Source organism: Ursus americanus, chromosome 2 (genome assembly GCF_024610735.1).
Source record: "Ursus americanus isolate L20-20 chromosome 2, mUrsAme1.1.p, whole genome shotgun sequence".
In the NCBI taxonomy this organism is placed as follows: Eukaryota; Metazoa; Chordata; class Mammalia; order Carnivora; family Ursidae; genus Ursus; species Ursus americanus.
Window position 1 is genome coordinate 89,357,765 of NC_142128.1, and position 19,099 is coordinate 89,376,863.

The 19,099-nt window shown below is 47.1% G+C and overlaps 1 protein-coding gene across 1 annotated transcript in view; it reads right to left on the bottom strand.

Annotated features, from left to right (window-relative positions):
• Positions 1-10,022: 10,022 nt before the first annotated feature.
• Positions 10,023-19,099, bottom strand: part of BRINP2 (BMP/retinoic acid inducible neural specific 2) — a 104,495-nt gene continuing 95,418 nt past the window's right edge. Inside the window, exons 6-8 of the mRNA XM_045811429.2 lie at positions 16,437-16,673; positions 13,644-13,866; positions 10,023-12,057 (exon numbers count right to left, since the gene is read on the bottom strand). Coding sequence (XP_045667385.1) covers positions 10,941-12,057; positions 13,644-13,866; positions 16,437-16,673 — 1,577 coding nt within the window. The 3' untranslated portion in view covers positions 10,023-10,940. The remainder of the gene's footprint in view (positions 12,058-13,643; positions 13,867-16,436; positions 16,674-19,099) is intronic.

The window sequence follows — 19,099 nt, forward strand, 5'->3', positions numbered from 1 at the left end:
AATTTAGTAGGGAAAGCCAAATGAAAGCATCTGAAACTATGCCTCCACCCCAAGCCAACACAGTAAATAAAAAGATAACATTGCAGCCTGGTGAGAATGGTAGGCATTAGTGCTACCTTCAAAGATCTAAAGAATACATGGTCTATAACAAATCCCCATTTAATTCACCAGAATAGTCCCTATAAAAATGGAATGAATCATGAATGAATGATTCACTACTGTAAATTTAATCAAGCGGTGTCCCCAGTTGTAGCTACAGAGCCAGATGTGATTTTACTAAAGCAGATGAATACAGCCTCCAACGCATATTAACTGGCCACTGATCTGGTGAGTGCATTCTTTTCCATCCCTATAAGAAAAGAGGATCCAAAACAGTTCATATTCATGTGAGATGGACAAGACTATGTAATTATGGTCTTGTCTTAGGTTATGTTAATGATTTGGCCCTCTGTAATAATATGGCTAAGAGAATGAGTGTCTGTATGGTGACTAACATAATATAATAAAAAAATATTTTAAAAAAAGAGAAGTAGTGTCTAACATTCCACAGAATATCACATTGGTCCATTATATTGACAATGCCATGCTAATAAGACCAAACGAACAAGAAGTGGGCTAGTATGTTGGAAACCTTGGCAAAATACATGTGCTTCAGAGGGTGGAGATTAAAGCTTCAGGACCCTCACACATTAATGAACTTTTTAGGGATCTAGAATTCTGGAGAATGCAAGAATATCCCTTCCAAATAAAATAACAAAGAATTGTATTTTACACCTCCTACTACTAAGAACGTAGCATAAATCTTAATAGCCTCTTCATGTTCTGGAGGCAGTGTATTCTGTACCTGGGAATACTCTCTCACCGATTTGCTGGGTAACATTAAAAGCTGTGAACTTTGAGTAGTATCCAGAGCAGGGAAGAGCCCAGCAGAAGGACCAGGTTTTCAGAAACTGGTCTGACACTTGAGCCATATAACCCAGGAGATCCTATGGTACTAGATTCATCTGTGATGAGAGAAAATAGTGTGCAGAGTTGATGGAAAGTCCCAATGGTGACAAATCACAATGTAGACTTCTGGAGCTCTGGAGAAAGTCCCTGCCATCTAAAACAGGGGACAATCACCATCAAAAAAAGCAGTTACCATTGTGCTCCTTGCCCCTGGGAAATACAGAGCTTCTGACCATGAGATAAAAGGGACCTCTCCATCATGAACTGGATTCAGTCACAAGGTGGAGCCAGTTCTGTGGCAATGCATTCTAAAATGGATATGGTACATCCAAGGTTGGGAACAAGAGCTGGAGAGCCTAAGTAAGCTAATCAAGCAGGTAGCCCAGAGCCCTGTGCCATCAATCAGTTTACACTAGGGTATCTCCCATAGCTCACATCTGTGGCTTAATGGAAGGACCTTTGTGATGAGATAGCAGAGAAGTAGAAAGCCCAAACTTTATTTATAGGGTAGCTGTGATGGATGGCAATGAGGGGAAATTGTCTCAGTGGGTAGAGCTTTAATGTTAAGTGCAATTAGTGATCGATTATATGTAGAGGGAGAACTGACCTGAGGTAAAAAATATAGATGAACCCATGAACAATGGTGAATGGTCAAGGGCCAGGAAGGAGAAAGATTGGAAGATCAGAGACAAGGATGTCTATGAAAAAGACAAGTAGGTAGATCTATGGAAGTGTACAAGAAGCATGAAGTTAATAACCAGCAGAGAACATCTACTATGGGAGAGAGACTAAATAACTAGACAGAATGACTTGATCACCTGCTAAAAACCAACCTCTGTTATTGGCAATCCTGGTGATGACACAATGGTTGCATGACCTAAATAGCTATGGTGCAAATATAGAGGCTATGCATGGGTTACCATTCATTAAAACTGATTCAATTACCGCTACTGTTGAATGGATGCAGCCAATAACTTTTGGAATGGGCTAAGAACTTTGAACAAACACCATGGATTATTGATTATTCTTACCTTTTCATCATGTTAGCTTTTGAATGCCTTTGTGTGCCCACAGGTAGTGCTGAGAGTGATATATTTTTCTGTAGGCCAATCTCTCTCTGCAATAAATTTCCCAGATGCTTCCAGTAAGAGCATAAAGAAGTGCTCCTGCTCCCACAGGAGGCAGCAAGAACAAGAATGCATTGGTTGAAGAAGGGTCATTAAGAATAGAGGCTATAGTAAAACTACATTGGAAGATGATATGCTCTTGTATATAGAAAATTCTAAGGAAGTCACACACACACACACACACACAAAAAAAAAAAAAACTACTAGAATAAGCAAGTTCTGCAAGGTGGCAGGATACAAGATCAATATATGAAAATCAATTGTAGTTGCATACACAATGAACAATCCAAAAATGAAACTGAGAAAACAATTCCATTTATAATGGCATAAAAAGGAATAAAATACTTGGGAATAGATTTAGCAAAAGAAGTGTGAGACTTTTAAAACCAAAACCTACAAAATATCATCACAAGAAATTAAAGATTTAAATAGAAAGACGTTCCATGTTTATAGATCGGAACACTTAATATTGTTAAGATAATGATACTTCCCAAATTGAGCCACATATTTAACACAATTCCTATCAAATCCCAGCTACTTTTTTTTTTTTTACAGAAAATGACAAGCTGAACCTCAAAACTCATATGGAAATGAAAGAGACTGAGAATAGCCATAACATCTTGACAAAGAAAAACAGAGTTGAAGGATACACATTTCTTAATTTCAAAATTTACTGTAAAACTACAATAATAAGTACATTGTGGTACTCACATTAAGGTAGACATAGAGATTAATTGAATAGCATTAAGAGTCCAGATCACACCATACATTTATGGTCAATCAATTTTTGATTCATGTGTCAATACAATTCCATTGGGGAAGAAAAGCCTTTCAACAAATGGTGCTGGGACGACTGGATAGTCATATGTGAAAGAATGAAGTTGGATCCCTACGTCACACCATATACACGAATTAACTCAAAATGGATCAGAGGTGTAAATGTAAGAGCTAAAACTGTTAAGATTCTTAGAAGAAAACATAGGCATAAATGTATGTGACCTTAGATTAGGAGTTTTAGGTAGGATATCCAAAGCATAAGCAACAAAAGAAACAATAGATAAATTGGACTTCATCAAAATTTTAAACCTTTGTACTTCAAAGGACACTATCAAGAAAGTGAAAAGAATACCCACATAATGGGAGAAAATATTGGTATTTGTAAAATATATGATGTTTATGTGTCATACATATTGCATGATTTCATTTGTACAAAATTTTGGGGAATAGGCAAATCCATAGAGAGAAAATCGATGAGCAGTTGCCAAGGGCTGGGAGTTAGGGAGGAGTGGAGAGTGACTGCTAATAGGTACGGGATTCTTTCTTGCATGGTGTAAATGTTCTGGAATTAGACAGTGCTGATCCATGCACAACTTTTGATATAAAAACTACTAAATTGTGCCCTTTGAGGGGTGAATCTCATGGTATATGAATTATATCTCAATAGAGCCGTTACTTTTAAAAGAAGAAAAGAACGAAGGTCATCAGACTATGAGGCTGGATGTGGAACATAAACATTAGGCTGACTCACCATCTTGTCTATGAATATGTGCCTAGACACACGCTGCTCCCACTTCTTAGAACGTTTCCCCTACCTTTATTTCTGCCAATCCATGTCTTGAACTTCTAACATAACTGGAGTATAAACCCTGCCTTCCTCGTGTCAGTATCTAAAACCTTATGGCTATACTACACCCTGGTTCCCCATCAAAGAATTCAACTAGGAATTGACTGCAATCCGTACTTGCTAAAAGTGCACTTACGATGTGCTATTTGAAAAAGACAGTCTAATGGGTATGTTAACTAGCCATTCTCTTAGATACTCCCAAGCTCTATCACGGTAATGAGTTATATCATTAGAAACAACGTACCTGGGCCACATGACCCAGCCAGGCACAGGCATACTAGTGAGTGATGCTATAATATTATATTCTCTGCTTTTATAAGGGTCTATATAAGAAATACCCATTTAAATGGCTTATCTATGTCTGCCACAAAACTGTAACTGAAGACTTTTCCATTATATTACCCAATGACCCTTATGTAAGGGCCCAGATGATAAATTTCTCTGTTTCCAGGAAAGCGTTTGCTTCTGCAGGTGAGTAACATGGATGTCTCTTTTTCCTTTCCTTTTCTTCCCTTTCTTTTCCTTTTCCTTAAACATAGAAACTGTCTAATGCAATAAAACAACCCACACTTAGTGAGTCTGCTCCTGACCTTTATATGCTTTCCTTCCTGGACCATCACAACATCCTAAGGTATATACACTGTTATTGCCCCTATTTACAGATGTGGAAACTGATGCTAAAAGAGATTAAATGACACTGGGAAGGGGCAGAGGTGGGATTTGAACCAAGGCGGCCTGACTCCAGGAACCAGACTAAGGCCAGCCTCTGCTTTCACTTAGCTGTATGGCCTCCCCACAAGGTTTATTTCCTGAGTCATCTGAAAAATGTTTGAATTCAGAGAGTGTACATACTAAATACATGTTTGCTTTATTCCCCACATCTCCTAGTTGAAAATGCTCAATAAATAACATTGATTGATTTATTTTTCCAAGTGCTGAGATCCTTGGAAGAATGACCCCACATAAATTCTGGTGGCTGTGTTTATTAATTACGCAAAGGTAGGGATCGCACAGGCTGGAGGAGAGGAAGACAGGACTGAAAACGGAAATAATTTATTTTCTTTCTTGGATGAAACTCCTGGAAATTTCATGGCACCTTAGCTGTCTAAAGTCTGGGCCTCTGGGTGCTTGCACACTGCTGGTGGGGATTTAATCATCTTATCTGATATATGTTTCCACGGAGTGACAGGTACTCCCTGACCCACTTCTGAACAGATTTACTCCATCAGAAAGGCTTGGGGGAAAGACCTTTACTCAGCCAGCATGATTCAGCTGGTCTGTGGGGCTGCTTATCTGTAAACACATTCATAAGCAAGCTAGCTCTCAGCTTGCAGAATTTTGATTAGTTAAGTTTCCTTTCTTTCCTCTCTCCTCCCTTTTCTTACCTTATTAGTATCTATAGGTCTGATACCTGGCCCCTATGTGGTTGAGAAATTAGAGAGCACCAAGATTTTCATAAGTGAGGGCCTCACCTCCTAGCCAGACATTACTGACCTTTTGGTTTCTTAGCCCCTATAGTTTCTGGTAGATTCCCACTTCAGAGTCCTGAGTGCCACAGGAAAATGACACGCATACTCTCCAGGAACTCGCTCCTCAAAGTGCGGTCTCTGGACCAGCTGCAGCAGCATCTCCTGGGAGCTAGTTAGACGTGCAGAATCTGGGGCCTCACTCAGGCCTGCTGAGTCCGAATCTGCAGGTGAGTCTTGCAAAGTAAGGCTGGCAAAGCACTGGTTTCAGAATCCCTCAGCCGCAGGGAGGGGAAGCAGCTGCCCTACCAAACAGACCTCCCAAGGCTGTCCCTTGAGTGTGCCTCAGATGGAATCATAAGATGCTGGCGTGGTGCTCAGGAGTCACGAATAAGGGCACTGACCGGCTGTGTGCCTTCAGCGGGGCTCTGCTGCCGCCCTTGCTCCTTTCTGCTCTCTGAGAAGGGGGACATGTTGTCTGTTAGATCTTTCCCTCCACTGACGTGTAGAACATCTAGAAACCTGGGGTATTGCTTCCATAGTTATTAGAGTTTCACAACAAATGTCATTAGTGCGTCCCAGGGAGTAATTTTCTCCCCTTCGGTATACCACCAATGCTTTGTACATCTCTACTGGAGAATGCACCGCTCAGACTTGCTTACGCATCCCCATCCCCCACATTATACTGTACAGTTTTTCATGGCCCAGAAACACATAGAGTCTTGACTATTCTGCACCTACCCTGGTGCCTAGCACTTACCAAAAGAAGGGAGGGATGGAGGATGGGAGAAAAGGAAGGAATGAGGGAAGGGAAGGAGGAGGGAAAGAAGAAAGAAATGGGATTGGGTTTTAGGGATTTGAAAGCATATATGTATTCTGGAAGTTGGGAAGGATTGGGCAAAAGTATGCAGAGAGGTGAGTGTTCAGAAAGAGAATGGAAAGAAAAATCGTAGGGAACTCTTAGGGGATGAAGCATTTGGGTTACAGCTAAGGGGATAAATCAAGAATTAAGATCACTTAAATACAAGTGCGGAGCCAACATGCAAATTCAGGTCTGTCTGACTTAATGGCCTACACTGTCTCCTGTGCCACACTGCCTTTAAGGGCATAAAAGGATAGCAGTAGAAGGACCCCTCATATCTGCGTCAGAAATCCAATTCCCTTGTCCTCAGGGGAGCAAACTGGGGCTCAGAGAAGTGGCTTGACCTGCTCACAGTTACAGAGCTGGCTGGTGGCAGACGCGGAATAAAAAACAATAAAAGGGGGTGGGTCTGTAGCCGGTCACAGAACCTAAATTTTTCAGCCTCTCCCTTCCAGGCCAGGGGCCGGTTGTGTGTCTCAGTGGCTCCTGGTCTGTATTCTCGCTCTACTGCTGGACAGAGCAAGCACTCTGACTGCACAGCAGAGTGTTGCCTCATTAATAGTCTCTGCCATGGCCTTAGACCAAGGTCATATATTTGCCATAGGGACTGCACAGCCTATAGCCTTTGCATGTTGTTAGTACCCAGACATCTCTAGCCCTCACAACAAAGATGGTTTGCAGAAGTTACCGGATTTGTAATGGTATTTAAACTCTAATTGGTGGTAGAGAAAACAGCAAGCAATCGGAGGCAGGATGTTGTAATTAAAAATCATTGAGCTGATAGAGTTATCAGGAAGCCAGCAAATTGATCCCTCTATCTCCAGCCTAGGTGGAAACATGTCTACTCCATGCTTACAGCTTCTCAGGGGAGAGACTTCAGCCTTTGCCTTTCAGTTGTTACAACAGCTGATTACTTTTGCTAGATCCACTCCCAGGAAAAGATGGGAGGATACTCCTACCCCTTGGAAGTCCTCTTTTCCTTCCCAGAAATGTGTCTGCCCTTCCCCACCCTCACACTCCCAAGCCCTGAAACTAGGTCCCTGTCATCTCCCAGGACCCAGCTATCATTCTCTGGCAGAAAGAGGTAGGGAAGGAAGACTGCTCTTCCTTCCCTGCTGATGGATACAACCTCGGGCAAGTTCTCTAACCTCTTCTCCCTCGTGTCAGAAGCAGGTAGACTAGATGGCCTCTAAAAACCTTCCAGCTCCAAAAATCTAATCCTTGATTTTGCCAGTGGGTTAACTTCTAAGACTTATTTCTTCCTAAGGGCATTTTAATTTTCATACAAAATATAATGGCAAAAAAAAAAAAGATCTGTCCTATATGCAAGAGAATAGACTCACACAATGAAACCACAGGCTTTGGAGGTGATATTTTGGGGCAGGACATTATGGAGGCAATATATTCCATCTACTCATAAGGCAGCTCTGCCCGTCATGATGACTATGTTCATATTTGTGAAAAGAAGCCAAGAATTGGGTCTCAACTATTTGTGATTCCCTGTATTTGAAGAGATCTTCATTTAATTTTTTGGCCGTGGATGCATGAATATGCTTGCAGAACATAGCATTATATAATTAGCAGGGGGCATTAAACGTGTTATTTAGTATTAGGGGTATTAGTCTCGAGCATTAGGACAGATTAGCATTTGATGTATTAGTTCTTTGGGGTTACAATTAAGGCTTGGATTCCTGATTGTTACATCCAATAACTGAATTGTGATTTGGCTCTTAATTCTACATTGAGTTCACCAACATCGACAGCCCGGTACTAATTAATTAATGACAATTCTTTATTTTCAACTGTGTATAAGAATAGGTTGTTCACATCTCCTGATTTATTATAGACTTTCAAGGTGACAGTTTTGACTAGGGACAGCCTTTTCACATTGTGGCATTTCTTAGCCTGGCTTTCTGAGAAACTGTATGCTGAATCCATGGTTTCAAGCCTTTAAAAACCTCCCAAGGAATTTTGCCTTCCCATCCTTTACCCCCTATTCACCCTCTCCCTTCTCTCACTTGCTTTCCAGAAACAAAATCTTTGGTCTGTTGCTTTGACTCAAGCTCTGGTACACCAAACACCCCATCACTGTCTCAGAACAGAAGAGTCAGGGATCCACAACAGATAACAGATGAGTAGGTCAAATAGAAACATTTCTTCTACTGTGATTAATTAATAATGTCTTTTAGGCCTTCTATCAATATGGTACTTGCATCTGGGCTCACAAGGGCACTCCTAAATATTTACCAATATGTAATAGTGCTTTTAAATGGACTTGATACACTCAGCTTTGTGGTTTCAGCCTTCGGGCTGGCAAGAAGTGGAAATCTTCATAAACTGTGTGCATATATTTCTAAATTCTTAATACGTGGCACCGTCATCTTCCCAGAGCCTTCCTAAGACAAGGTGTCTGAGGTAAGAAGACACAACACCCTTTTTAAGATAAGAAGCACAACTCTGTAGGCAGGCTTTTCCCCAGTCTGGTCTGATTCACAGCCTTTGACAACTGGGGAGTCTCACCCTTACCCTGTGGCACTGGCCCCAGTAAGACCTGAGCCTCACGTACTGACCGAGTTCTCACCAGGGCAGTACCTTTATGCCACTGAAGGTGTACGCTTCCTGCACAGCGCCTTCTCGGTAGCTCTCCTCCTCATTCTGAATACTACTGTGCATGGTGCGCCTTTAATTCCCAGGCAACAGCCTGTGTCCGCCCCATCCTACAGCGTGGAGCCGTGCAGAGTGGGTGCTGAAGTCCGACTCTGGTATCTGTCTTACACCTCTCAAACCCCATCACTGCAAAGTATCAACGCCTTCCTACCCCTGGCAACCTCCTTCCCCACAACAGCACACTCCTCTGGCCTGTCAATACCCCACCGATGAAGATGACGTCTGCTGGTTCCATCTTCCACAGATGAGTGGCTTGGTATAAATTCCCCAAAGCAAGCCGTGGCTGAGTAGAAATAGCCAATACCTGTGTCCACCCCTAGATTCTCTGGATTTCTACCCTAGAAGGCTCCAGGGGAATTGTGAAGAAAGAAATGCTGGAGGCTGCTTATCTCCCAAGCATTTCAGGTCCTTGTGGGTTGAAATATGGTGCCATGATTAAATCGGATGCCGAATTCTTCTCTAGGCAACAATAAACGTAGAAGGCTCTTGGGCACATAGATATGGCCATCCTTTCCATCTCCCGGTTCATTTTGTACCGGCTGAGATACAGCCCAGGTCGGGAATGGAGTACTTAGTATGTATGTGGTGACTTCCGCCTGAAGAAAATGGGGGTCCATCATGCCTCCACATTGTACTTGGAGGCTGTGGAGAATAGACAGGGAAGTGGTTCTCCAAGAGATTTGCTATGAAATGCTTCTCAGACCACCTGGGGGAGGCACTATGGTGAGAATGATGCCTTATTCTGTGTGGTGTACGTCCAACCTGCTTTTTAGGCTGCAAAAGTGGTAATCAGACAAAATGGAGAAAACCAGTGCATCCTTCATAAGGTGCAGAGAGGATGGGAAACTCTCCAGACGTCCGCAGCAGCGGCGGCAAAGAGGAGCCCCCGTTAGCCGGCATTTGCTCAGCACCAAGCCTGCAGTTCCCCTTGTGAGCAGGGACTTGGACGCTACTCTCCTGATAGTGGGAAATCCTGGTTATGGGACTTTAGTTCTCATGCCTGGGAAAAGGGGCGGGGGATGGCGGGTATCCAGATAACTCTGGGAGAGTTCTGCTTCACCTCATTCTTCATTTAACAACCCCCACATACACACATGCACACACACACACAGCCAGTCAAGCCAGACCTCACTCACTTGTGAGAGCATACACTCATCAGCCTCCCCCGCAGCAAGAGCCACCATCCATGAATGCCCATGCATCACGCATGGAGCAATTAAAACAAAACAAACAAACAAAAAAACCCAGGCAGCCCAAGGAACTATACCCTTTTTTCCCCCTCTTTTTCTCTCTCATTTTTCCCCTAAAAAAGGTCTTTTAAGAAAATATATTAAACCAGGTAAACTTTTACTCATATGTTCGTGTGACTGGAGCAGATTGACAAAGAAAACAATCACAAAATAAATATTTTCGTTTTGTTTTGTTTTTAAAAAAGAACATTTCCCTATACATCGTCTCTTTCTAACTTGACAGAGCTGCTCTCTTGGACAGAACGGGTGTGTTGCAAGAGGAGCTCCAGCTGGACCACGAGGGGAACATGGAGCAGAGTGGGGAGGCTGAGGAAGCCAGGGGGCCGGAGGGAGGGAGGAGTGGGGCGCAGAGCAAGCCTGCCTGCCGGCCCTTGCGGTCCTCTGTCGGTGTCACCTTGAGTTTCTCGGGGGAGCCGGCTTGAGAAGCAGTCAGTGTCTGGGAGGGCGCAGACGAGGCAGCATACAAAAAGTAAGAACCAACGTGGGGCATCACGAAACAACGCCATTTTTAATAAATCGGGTTAAAAAGGATACAAAAGTGACTCCACGGAGGTGGGGGGAGGAACTGCTCCTGTTCCTACCGCTGTGGCCCCTCTTGCTTTCTTGAATGCTAAGAATCACTTTTTAGGATCTACTTTTTCATGGTTTGGCTGGTTCTTTTGCTTAATCTCTCCCTTGGCTCCTCTCCTTCAACTGCGTTCACTTGAAAGCACCGACTTTACAGATTTGAGGCTGCTGAGTTGTAGCCTCCCTGTGTGAGTGAGAGTGTGTGCGTGTGTGCGTGCACGCATGTGGCGAGTGTGTGCATGTGTGCGGTGGCGGTTCCTTTCTCTCCGGCCTGCTTCAGTCCAAGCCCTGAGGTCCCGTCCGCTGGGTGCTGCAAGTCTCAAGGGAGAGCCCTGTTGGCACTAAGGTGAGGGCTCGGATGATCTCTGCACCCCAGATTCACGGATCGCCCTGGACCACCTCCCTGCCCAGCACTGGAGTGGGCCCCCGTTAGCTACAGAGCTTGCCTGTCTCATACTCCACGGGGTTTGGCAGCTTGGAATTGAAAGCCCTCAGGGAGGACTGGATCCTGCCCACCTCATTGTTGGCCAGCTTGAGCCGATGCCGGAGCAAGCAGGAGAAAAGGTCAAGCCGGACTTTGCCGGGTGGGGAAAGCTGGTTTACCCGGTCCCTAAGCTCTATGAGCTGCAAGAGGGCGGAGTCCTGGGAACCTTGCGTGTACGGGTAGTCTAACTGGAGAATTAAGTCCCGGATGGCATCGGGGTCGAAGGGGAGGCTGTAGCCAAAGACCTGCAGGGTGTTGATTTTCATGTATCCTAAGTTCTTGGAGGGATCGGTCATCTCCAGGGGCTCGTAGTAGATTGTCTCATTGGAGCTGTTGTCCAGGGACTTGATTCGGCTCCGTAGGTAAACATGGACTGTCTCGAAGAAGGTCTTCCACCTGTTGCCCAACGTGATAGTCCAGTTCTGGCACTGGGCGGCCGCGTCCACGTTAGTCCTCTCCCAGTCGGGGAAGGTGCCCTCGCTCACGGGCATGAACCAGCTCTCCGAGTGGCTGCCCCCGAACGGGTTGACGTAGATGGCCATGACGGGCTCCAGCGTGCTGTTCTTGGTGAGGCAGATCTGCAGGGACAGGGCCAGCATCACGTGCACCAGCCCCGGCTTGTACTTGTTGCTCTTGAGTGTGAGCAGCATGCGCTTCCGCCAGGAGGGGTCAAACCAGCTGCCCAGGCGCATGTCGTTGCTGATGAAGATGGAGTGCACCTCGATGCGGCTGTCCCGCTTCTGCAGCAAGTACTTCAGCTCCAGGTCCTGCAGGTCTGTCTCCAGCCCCAGAAAGTTCTCCAGGGACTCGGCCACCTCGGGCCGGCACAAGCCCTGGGCCAGCACATAGCCTGGGTTGCAGCCCCCGCAGCGTGTGCTGTTGTCCGGAGCACAGTGGGCGCACGCGGGCCCTTCCCCCAGGGCACACGGGATGGGGCCCTGGCAGGAAGACTGGTCGTAGGGGCAGGTGCAGCTGTGGCTCTGTTCCAGGAAGGTGCCAGGGAAGGTGCTTTCTCCACAGTAGAGGAGGGACTGGACTCGGTTCCACCAGTAGGACAAGGACCTTTGGGAAGGGAGGTAGAAATGAATGAAGAGTCATAGGAAGCACAGTGCCGTCTCCCCTGACGGTAGGAGGAGATGGACTGATAGGCACGGAAGGTAATGAGAAAGATAAAAGCCCCAAGTTCTCTGAAGGATGGAAACCCCCTACTGCACCACTTTGGAACGACTGAGTCAGGCCCAGAGCTCAGCATCTGCTGGATCAACCCACAAACACTCGACAGCAAGCTTGGCCTCGAAGCAGCCAGCTTCATCCCTCCCCAGTACCCCCCTTCGCTTATGCCACAGCCTACAGAAATCCCCCACAGCCTCTGCACCCAAACCCCTTCCGTAGTTTTCAGCCTTCTAGATAAGATTGTCCAACTGGCTCTCCCTCCTTCCCGCGTCCCATCAGTTTCTTTCCCACTACCCCGTCCCTGTCCTTTCTATTCCCTCTGCTTTGTCACTCTGCCACTGAGAACAGAAATCTCCTATGGCTGGCTCCCTTTAGATTTATATCTCCGCTCCTCTGATGTCTCCTCAAAGAGGTCTTCCCTGACACCCTTTCCAAAAGAACCACCCAGTCGCTCTCTAGCAACTCTGTTCTTCCGGAATCCACAGCAAGAAGCAGGATTGGATGTGATTGTTTATTGCTCCCATGTTCACAGACGGCTTCTCTGCCGATGCCGTGAGAACAGGGACGCTGCGTGATTCGCCAGCATATTCGCAGAAGCCAGGTAAGCACTTCAGAGTGATTTGTTGAAAAAATAAATGGGAACCCCTCTCAAGAGCCTCTGCCGGTCTGAGCTCTCCACTCCACTTCCCTTTTTACCAGCGCCTCGGTGAGAGCCGCATCTCCCTGCCCTGCACACCACTTCCATCTCTCCCACACCATCTGGCCAAGACTTCCTTCTCCAAGGTGGCTTTTGTCTCCAGCTCTCGCTTTTTACTAGACCATGCCTCTGATTGATGTTCCACAAATGTGAATTTAAGTGGCTGCCACATAGTTAAAATTTGATAGTTTCATGTTTCTGTATATTTATTAGATCTTCCCAATGAACAAATACCACCCACCCCCCCCCCACACACTCACACACCGCTTAAAATGAGGATACGCAGTGTGCACTCGTTGAAAAAACGGGCACACAAAAGGGTGGGTGAGTGAGTGTCTCCGACCGCACAGCCCCGCTCTCCCGGGGCGGCGGGGCCTCTCCTTCCTTTCCTCCTGTGACTGAGAGCAGTCACTTGCTTGAAGCAACCCAATGTGTGCATTCTCACCGGATGCAGTCGGAGTGTGGGCTTCCACTCCACCCCTTTCCTGCCTAAAAAAATGCCTTAAAATAGAAATGATGAGAATTGGAGTATTATTAGAATAACATGGGAATCCACTATAATTTATATAGAAGTAAAATTAGCCTCTGTTTCCTCTCCCTCACTTCAGACGCGAGTCGTAATGAAGAAGGACACACAAGGAAGTGAAGACAGCAGGAGGATCTCAACGGCCTCCCGTGGGTCACCACTGCGGATCTCCCGCATTGGACAGAGGCCCCCCGGCTTCAGCAGCTCTGGGGGAAGGTACCAGGCGCGGGCCCTGGCAGCCGGGGAGCTCACCTCTCCTTGGGCAGGCGGAAGCGAGGCTGCCGGTGGCAGCGCTTACAGAGGTTGAAGAGCCGGCGGACCATCCGATGCGTCTTCTTGAACAGCAGTTTCAGGCTGGCTCCCAGCTGCTGGTAGCGGTGCTGAAGGCTGGTGTCCATGGCCCAGAACTGGGAGATGGCCGTGGAGTTCAGGAACCTGTCGTCAGGTAGCCTTTTCAGCAGGGCCTGGAATTCCTCTGTGGGCCAAGACACAGAGCTGAGCTCGGGGGGTGTCAGGCAGACCCTGGGAGGGGCAGCCCTGGCGAGTCCCTGCCTGAGGAAGGAGGCTTCCCATCTGCTTTCCCAGGTCCTTTTACATATTTCTTTTTCAACGGCTTTATTTGGAAAATAATTAACATACTATGAACTATAGTTTTAGGATTCTTTTCTCTCTTTCCTGTCCCCAGTAGGCTTCTGAATTTCAAACCAGATTTCTGTCACTGCCAGGCAGGCCAGAGGTGCTGCTTTTGCCAATGACCTTGGGATGCACCACCTTCTCCCTTTGTAACTCCTTACACATCATTCTCAACGGCCACAGGCTAGCCCTCTTCACTCACACCACGAACGCCCTGGGGAAGATGGGAAGCAGTCATGAAGGGAAGAGTGCACAGCTGGCGAATGTGGACACAGGGAGACCGAGAGCCCAGCTCAGAAAGCTTCTTAGAAAACTACCAGTCCCTGAGCCCAGCCTCTTCCGTCCACATCCTTCTCTCGGACTCTGAAACACCCTTCGTCTCTTTCAAGCTTCAGCTCTTGGCAGATTCCCACTCTTTCCTGTAGCTAATCCAGAAGCCAGATGCTCTCTGGTTCTTGGTGCCTCCCTGACCTTGGTGCCGACCTTGATGCTCTCTGAGTTCTCGGAGCTTCCTGGGCACAGCATGTGTGCTGAATTCATGATCAGATCTGCTTTTACTTGGGACCTGCAGCCACTGTCTCCTGGTGGGGGTCCAGATAGCCCTCGTTTACTCATTAGCGGTAAATAACTCATGGTGGTGAGAGCCCAATGTCATGTCCCACAGTAAGCATCACGGAACATGTCCCACCATCACAACTCCAGTGCCGCTGGGGTTGTGGGGACTGGAATGTTCTCCTTAGCAACTAACTGCCATGGCTGGGACTTGAAGTGACAATGCCCAGGGCCTGGGCTCATTCTGATTTCTCAAGCACCTGATTATTCATCCCTCTCTCCCCCTTCCCCAGTGGTTGGAGAATCATACTAGTGATGACATTAACGACTAACATGTACATAGTTTTTTGTTTTTTTTAAGAGACAGAGAGAGGCAGAGAGAGAATCTTAAGCAGGCTCCATGCCCAGTGCAGAGAGCCCGACATGGGGCTCCATTTCATGACCCTGAGGTCATGACCTGAGCCGAAATCAAGAGTCAGTTGCTTAATCACCGAGCTACCCAGGTGCCCCTCATACCTTTTTATAAAACATTTAAGCTCACAAAAGAGCACAGGAATAACAGGATAAACCCCCATGTGCCCACCACCTAGATTTAGCCATTTTGCCATATTGGCTGCAGTCTTCTGTTTTGTTTTGCTTTTGAGAAATAAGGCAAAGAGAATATATAATCGAAGGCCCTAAACTTCTCTCTTGGATGTTTGATCATTACCATATATTTCTTCACATTTTCTGCAAACATATCTATCTGTAAAAATATTTAGTATTGGCTAGTATGCTTTTAAGCATCATATAAATAGTGCTAAATACACCTTATATTTAATACATATTATTATGGTACTATTATATTGATAAAATGCGTGTATATAATACACAACCTTTTTCATTTTGTTTTGTTTCACCCAACATGTTTCTGAGCTACACCCACATAACTGTCGCCCACTTAGTGTTGAAATGAATGAATGTACCAGAGTTACTTATGCGTTAATGTTATCTACACTACCCCACATGAGCCTTCCACCCACCTGTTATGATCACTCTCCCTCTTTTACAGATGAGGAAATGGGGGTATCGTGAAGCTGTATGGCTGACGCAAGGTCATAAAACCGGTCAGTAGCAGAGTGTCTTAGTCTTTGGGGGCTGCGCTCAGAAAATGCCACACACTGACTGGCCGATAAACAACAGGAATTTATTTCTCACAGTTCAAGAAGCTGGGAGTCCAAGATCAGGACGCCAGCACAGTTAGGTTCTGGTGAAGCCCTCTTCCAGGTCTCGTAGGGCTAACCCTTCGCTGTGTCTTCACATGGCAAAGGGGAGAGGGATCTTTCTGGGGCCTCTTTTATAAGAGCACTAATCACTCATCACTTCCCAAAGGCCCCACCTCTCCGGGCATTATATTTTCAACATATGAATTTTGGGGGGCACAACATTCAAAGCATACCCAGAGCAAGGACTCAAAACCAAGTCCTGAATCTAGATCTCAAGGTAACATTGATACTGGCTATACCCGCAGCAAGCATAACCAGCATGCACTGGGTGCCTCCTGAACTAGTCTATGTGTTTCATTCATTCAACAAATATTCCTTGGGTACCTTATGTGCAGGCAAGGTCTATGCCCTCAAATATATTCACCTGAACTTACTAAGTCCTTAAAACGCATCTTTTTGGTAGGGATTCTGTCCCTTTGCATCGACAGCAAAAGATAACCACTCGAGACTTGAGGTGGTGAGACAACCTGCTAGGGGTCAGGGACACAGGAAGTGGGTGAGCCAGGATCCGCACCAAGTTCCCCATATTCTAGTCCTGCACCTCCCAGCCACTCCCCACGGACCGGGAGGAAATGTGGGCCAGCCAGCTGCTCACCTGACTCCTCAAACTGCCGGTTGTGGGTCACCCAGGAGTCCTGGATCTGCAGCAGGCTGTCCTCCACGGCCTGGATGTCCGCGTCGGGACAGTTGCATTCCGGGAAGGCGGGGCTGCACTTGCACCAGCAGTCACTCCCCCTGCAGACGAGCTCGCCCTCCGAGCTGCACGTGATGTAGCTGAGAGCGGCCGCCACAAAGCGCTCGCGCAGGTGCTCGGGCAGCAGCACCTGCAGGCCTAGGGAAAGGACGCGTCGGGGAGCTGCGGGGTGGGCCCGGTGGGGACTCGGTTGCCCACACTCAGGGCTGCAGGATCCCCAGCTGGGGTTCTGCAAACTTGTGCCTTCTGGGCCCAAGAATGGTCGGTCACCCCAGAGCCTGACCCTGTGGAGCTGGTTGGGTAAAAGGGTCACGCGGCCCCCGTGACGGGGCCGGGGGGGGGGTATCTGAAAATGCAGATGAGGGGCAGCGAAGCCCAAGGCTTAGCCGAACCCCTCCCATCAGCCAAATTGACAGCAGGCATATCATATGAATGGCCTTATTGGCTATGCATCAGCGTTTCTAGGATGGAAACGGGAAGATGTTTCAGATGCAAGAATAGCTTACGGCCCTCATGGGGGAGGAATCAAGGCTCTGTGGGCTTTTCGCTGTTTCCGATAGCCATCCTGGTTCTGGCTTCACTGAGCTGAGCAGCCCACACCGTAAGATGTAATGCTGACCCCCCTCCCAGCCCTGATGACCAAGGACGCTGCTCTAGTTAGGAAGTGGGACAGGTGCTGCTGGTGCATAACGTCCGGGCACCACACCAAGTACTTTGCATACGTGACCACAAGTAATGTTCTGGGCGTACTGAGGCTCATCTAGGTGAGGAAGTCTGAGCCCAGTGGCCACAGTGACCCGCTCAAGTCACAGTGCTAGTGAAGTTGGCTTGGTGTCAGACCCTGCCCCTGGTACCATCAGGTCATACCGCGTCACTGGGACTGGCTGCTTGTCTCAATACACTTTAACTCTTAAGGAGATCTGAAAGTTAGGTGGTGGGAGGCATCCTAAGTTCAGTCAAGCCTGGGCAGGTATGGTGGCTCTCAGCTCTCTTTTCTAATTAGCTGCCTCTGATCTTGGACATAATCCACTAAATTGCTCCAAGCTTCAGTTTTCCTACCCATCTGTGGTGGATATTGGTTTACCAGTAGCAGAACATACTCCCGATTCAGCTTCAAGCCACATGGGGTGGCTGTTGGAAGCATATCGAGGGATGAATGAAGGACAGGCAAGCCTTCAGAGGCAGCCTGGGCCAGGTTCGAGGTCAGACCTGCAAGAGGCTCGCCCAGGAGGGACATTGTGAGAGACTGTGCCGGGAGGGTGAGAGACAGAAGAACTGGATGTGACGAGCAGCCCTCTCCTCAAACATCTGCCGGCGCTTCACTGTCACGCCCTTGACCTTGTTCTTGGCGGGAAATCAGAGAGCCCAAAGTATGGATCCTTGTCTCAACAGACCTCAAAACAGAACTTAGAACTACAGCAGCAGTGGATGTCCGTTGTTCTTGTTAGAGACCCGCCTCCTATTCTGAACTGCCCCTAAATTCTCCTTTCTTGATGCTGTGCCCACAGCTGGCACTTGAGCAGCCCACCCCACACGCCCTGTCCACACGCTCGCTTTCAGCACACGCCCTTCCAAGTCCTTTCTCTTCACCTCCCCCACTCCCGCCCTCCTCCTCACCATAACATTTCCCATTGCTATAAAATAAGTGCCCCGAGCAATGTCTGCATGAGTGATGGGCTATAAAATTAAATGGCATAAACTATTCCAAATGAACCACCAGACATTCCGAACTTCACTCATCGCTAATTTCCAGATACAAACCCAGCCCATCGAGGGACACAGGAGAAGAGGGATGCTAATTGCATGAGGTGGCTCTAAAGAAAGGAGTCTTTTACTCCTTTATTATACATTCCTTGATTCCAAAAGCGCTGATGGGCTGCATCTGGCTCAGGTTGCCTGGAATTTGTAATCGTAGATCCTGGGTGAGGGCTATTGATTTTATAATACCAAGACAATAATATCTTAAACAGAGTCCAATTCGGTTAGGCCTTAAGAAAAATGAACTTTTCCCATTGCCAAACAGCTCTGTCTGAATCAGTTCGCATAGCCCTGCTCAGGATGCTTGGGGGACAGGCAGCAGGAGCCTCCCCTTAACCTTCCAGCCTCCAGGCCTTGTGCCACCCCCTATCTTTTTGCTTTCCTGTTTGCAAGCCTGTTTTGTCCAGTTCTGTCTCCAGTGGGGGGCTCCCATTCCTCTCAAACTGTTCTCCTGGCTTTGATCTCCCATGGGAGATGACAGACTAATCACAGAAAAGTGGGGACCACTCTCAGGGTAGCCAAAGACCCCACAATTGGCTCTCAGCTGAGCTAGAGGTGGTGGCCCCATGACCACCCTGCAAAGGCTAGCTGTTCCCCAGTGAGTCCTTAGGACACAGCAGAGGAGTCTTTGGGCAACAAAGGTGATCATCAAACTAGGCCAAGGTATAGATGTGGTATTGCTATAGGATAGTGACAGGAGTCTTGGGGAGGACTACCACATGGGAGGATGTGGGTGTTGAGTGGTATGAACAATGGTCTTGGGAGCAGGATAAACCATGTCAGAAATTCTCCCAAAAGAATGAAGG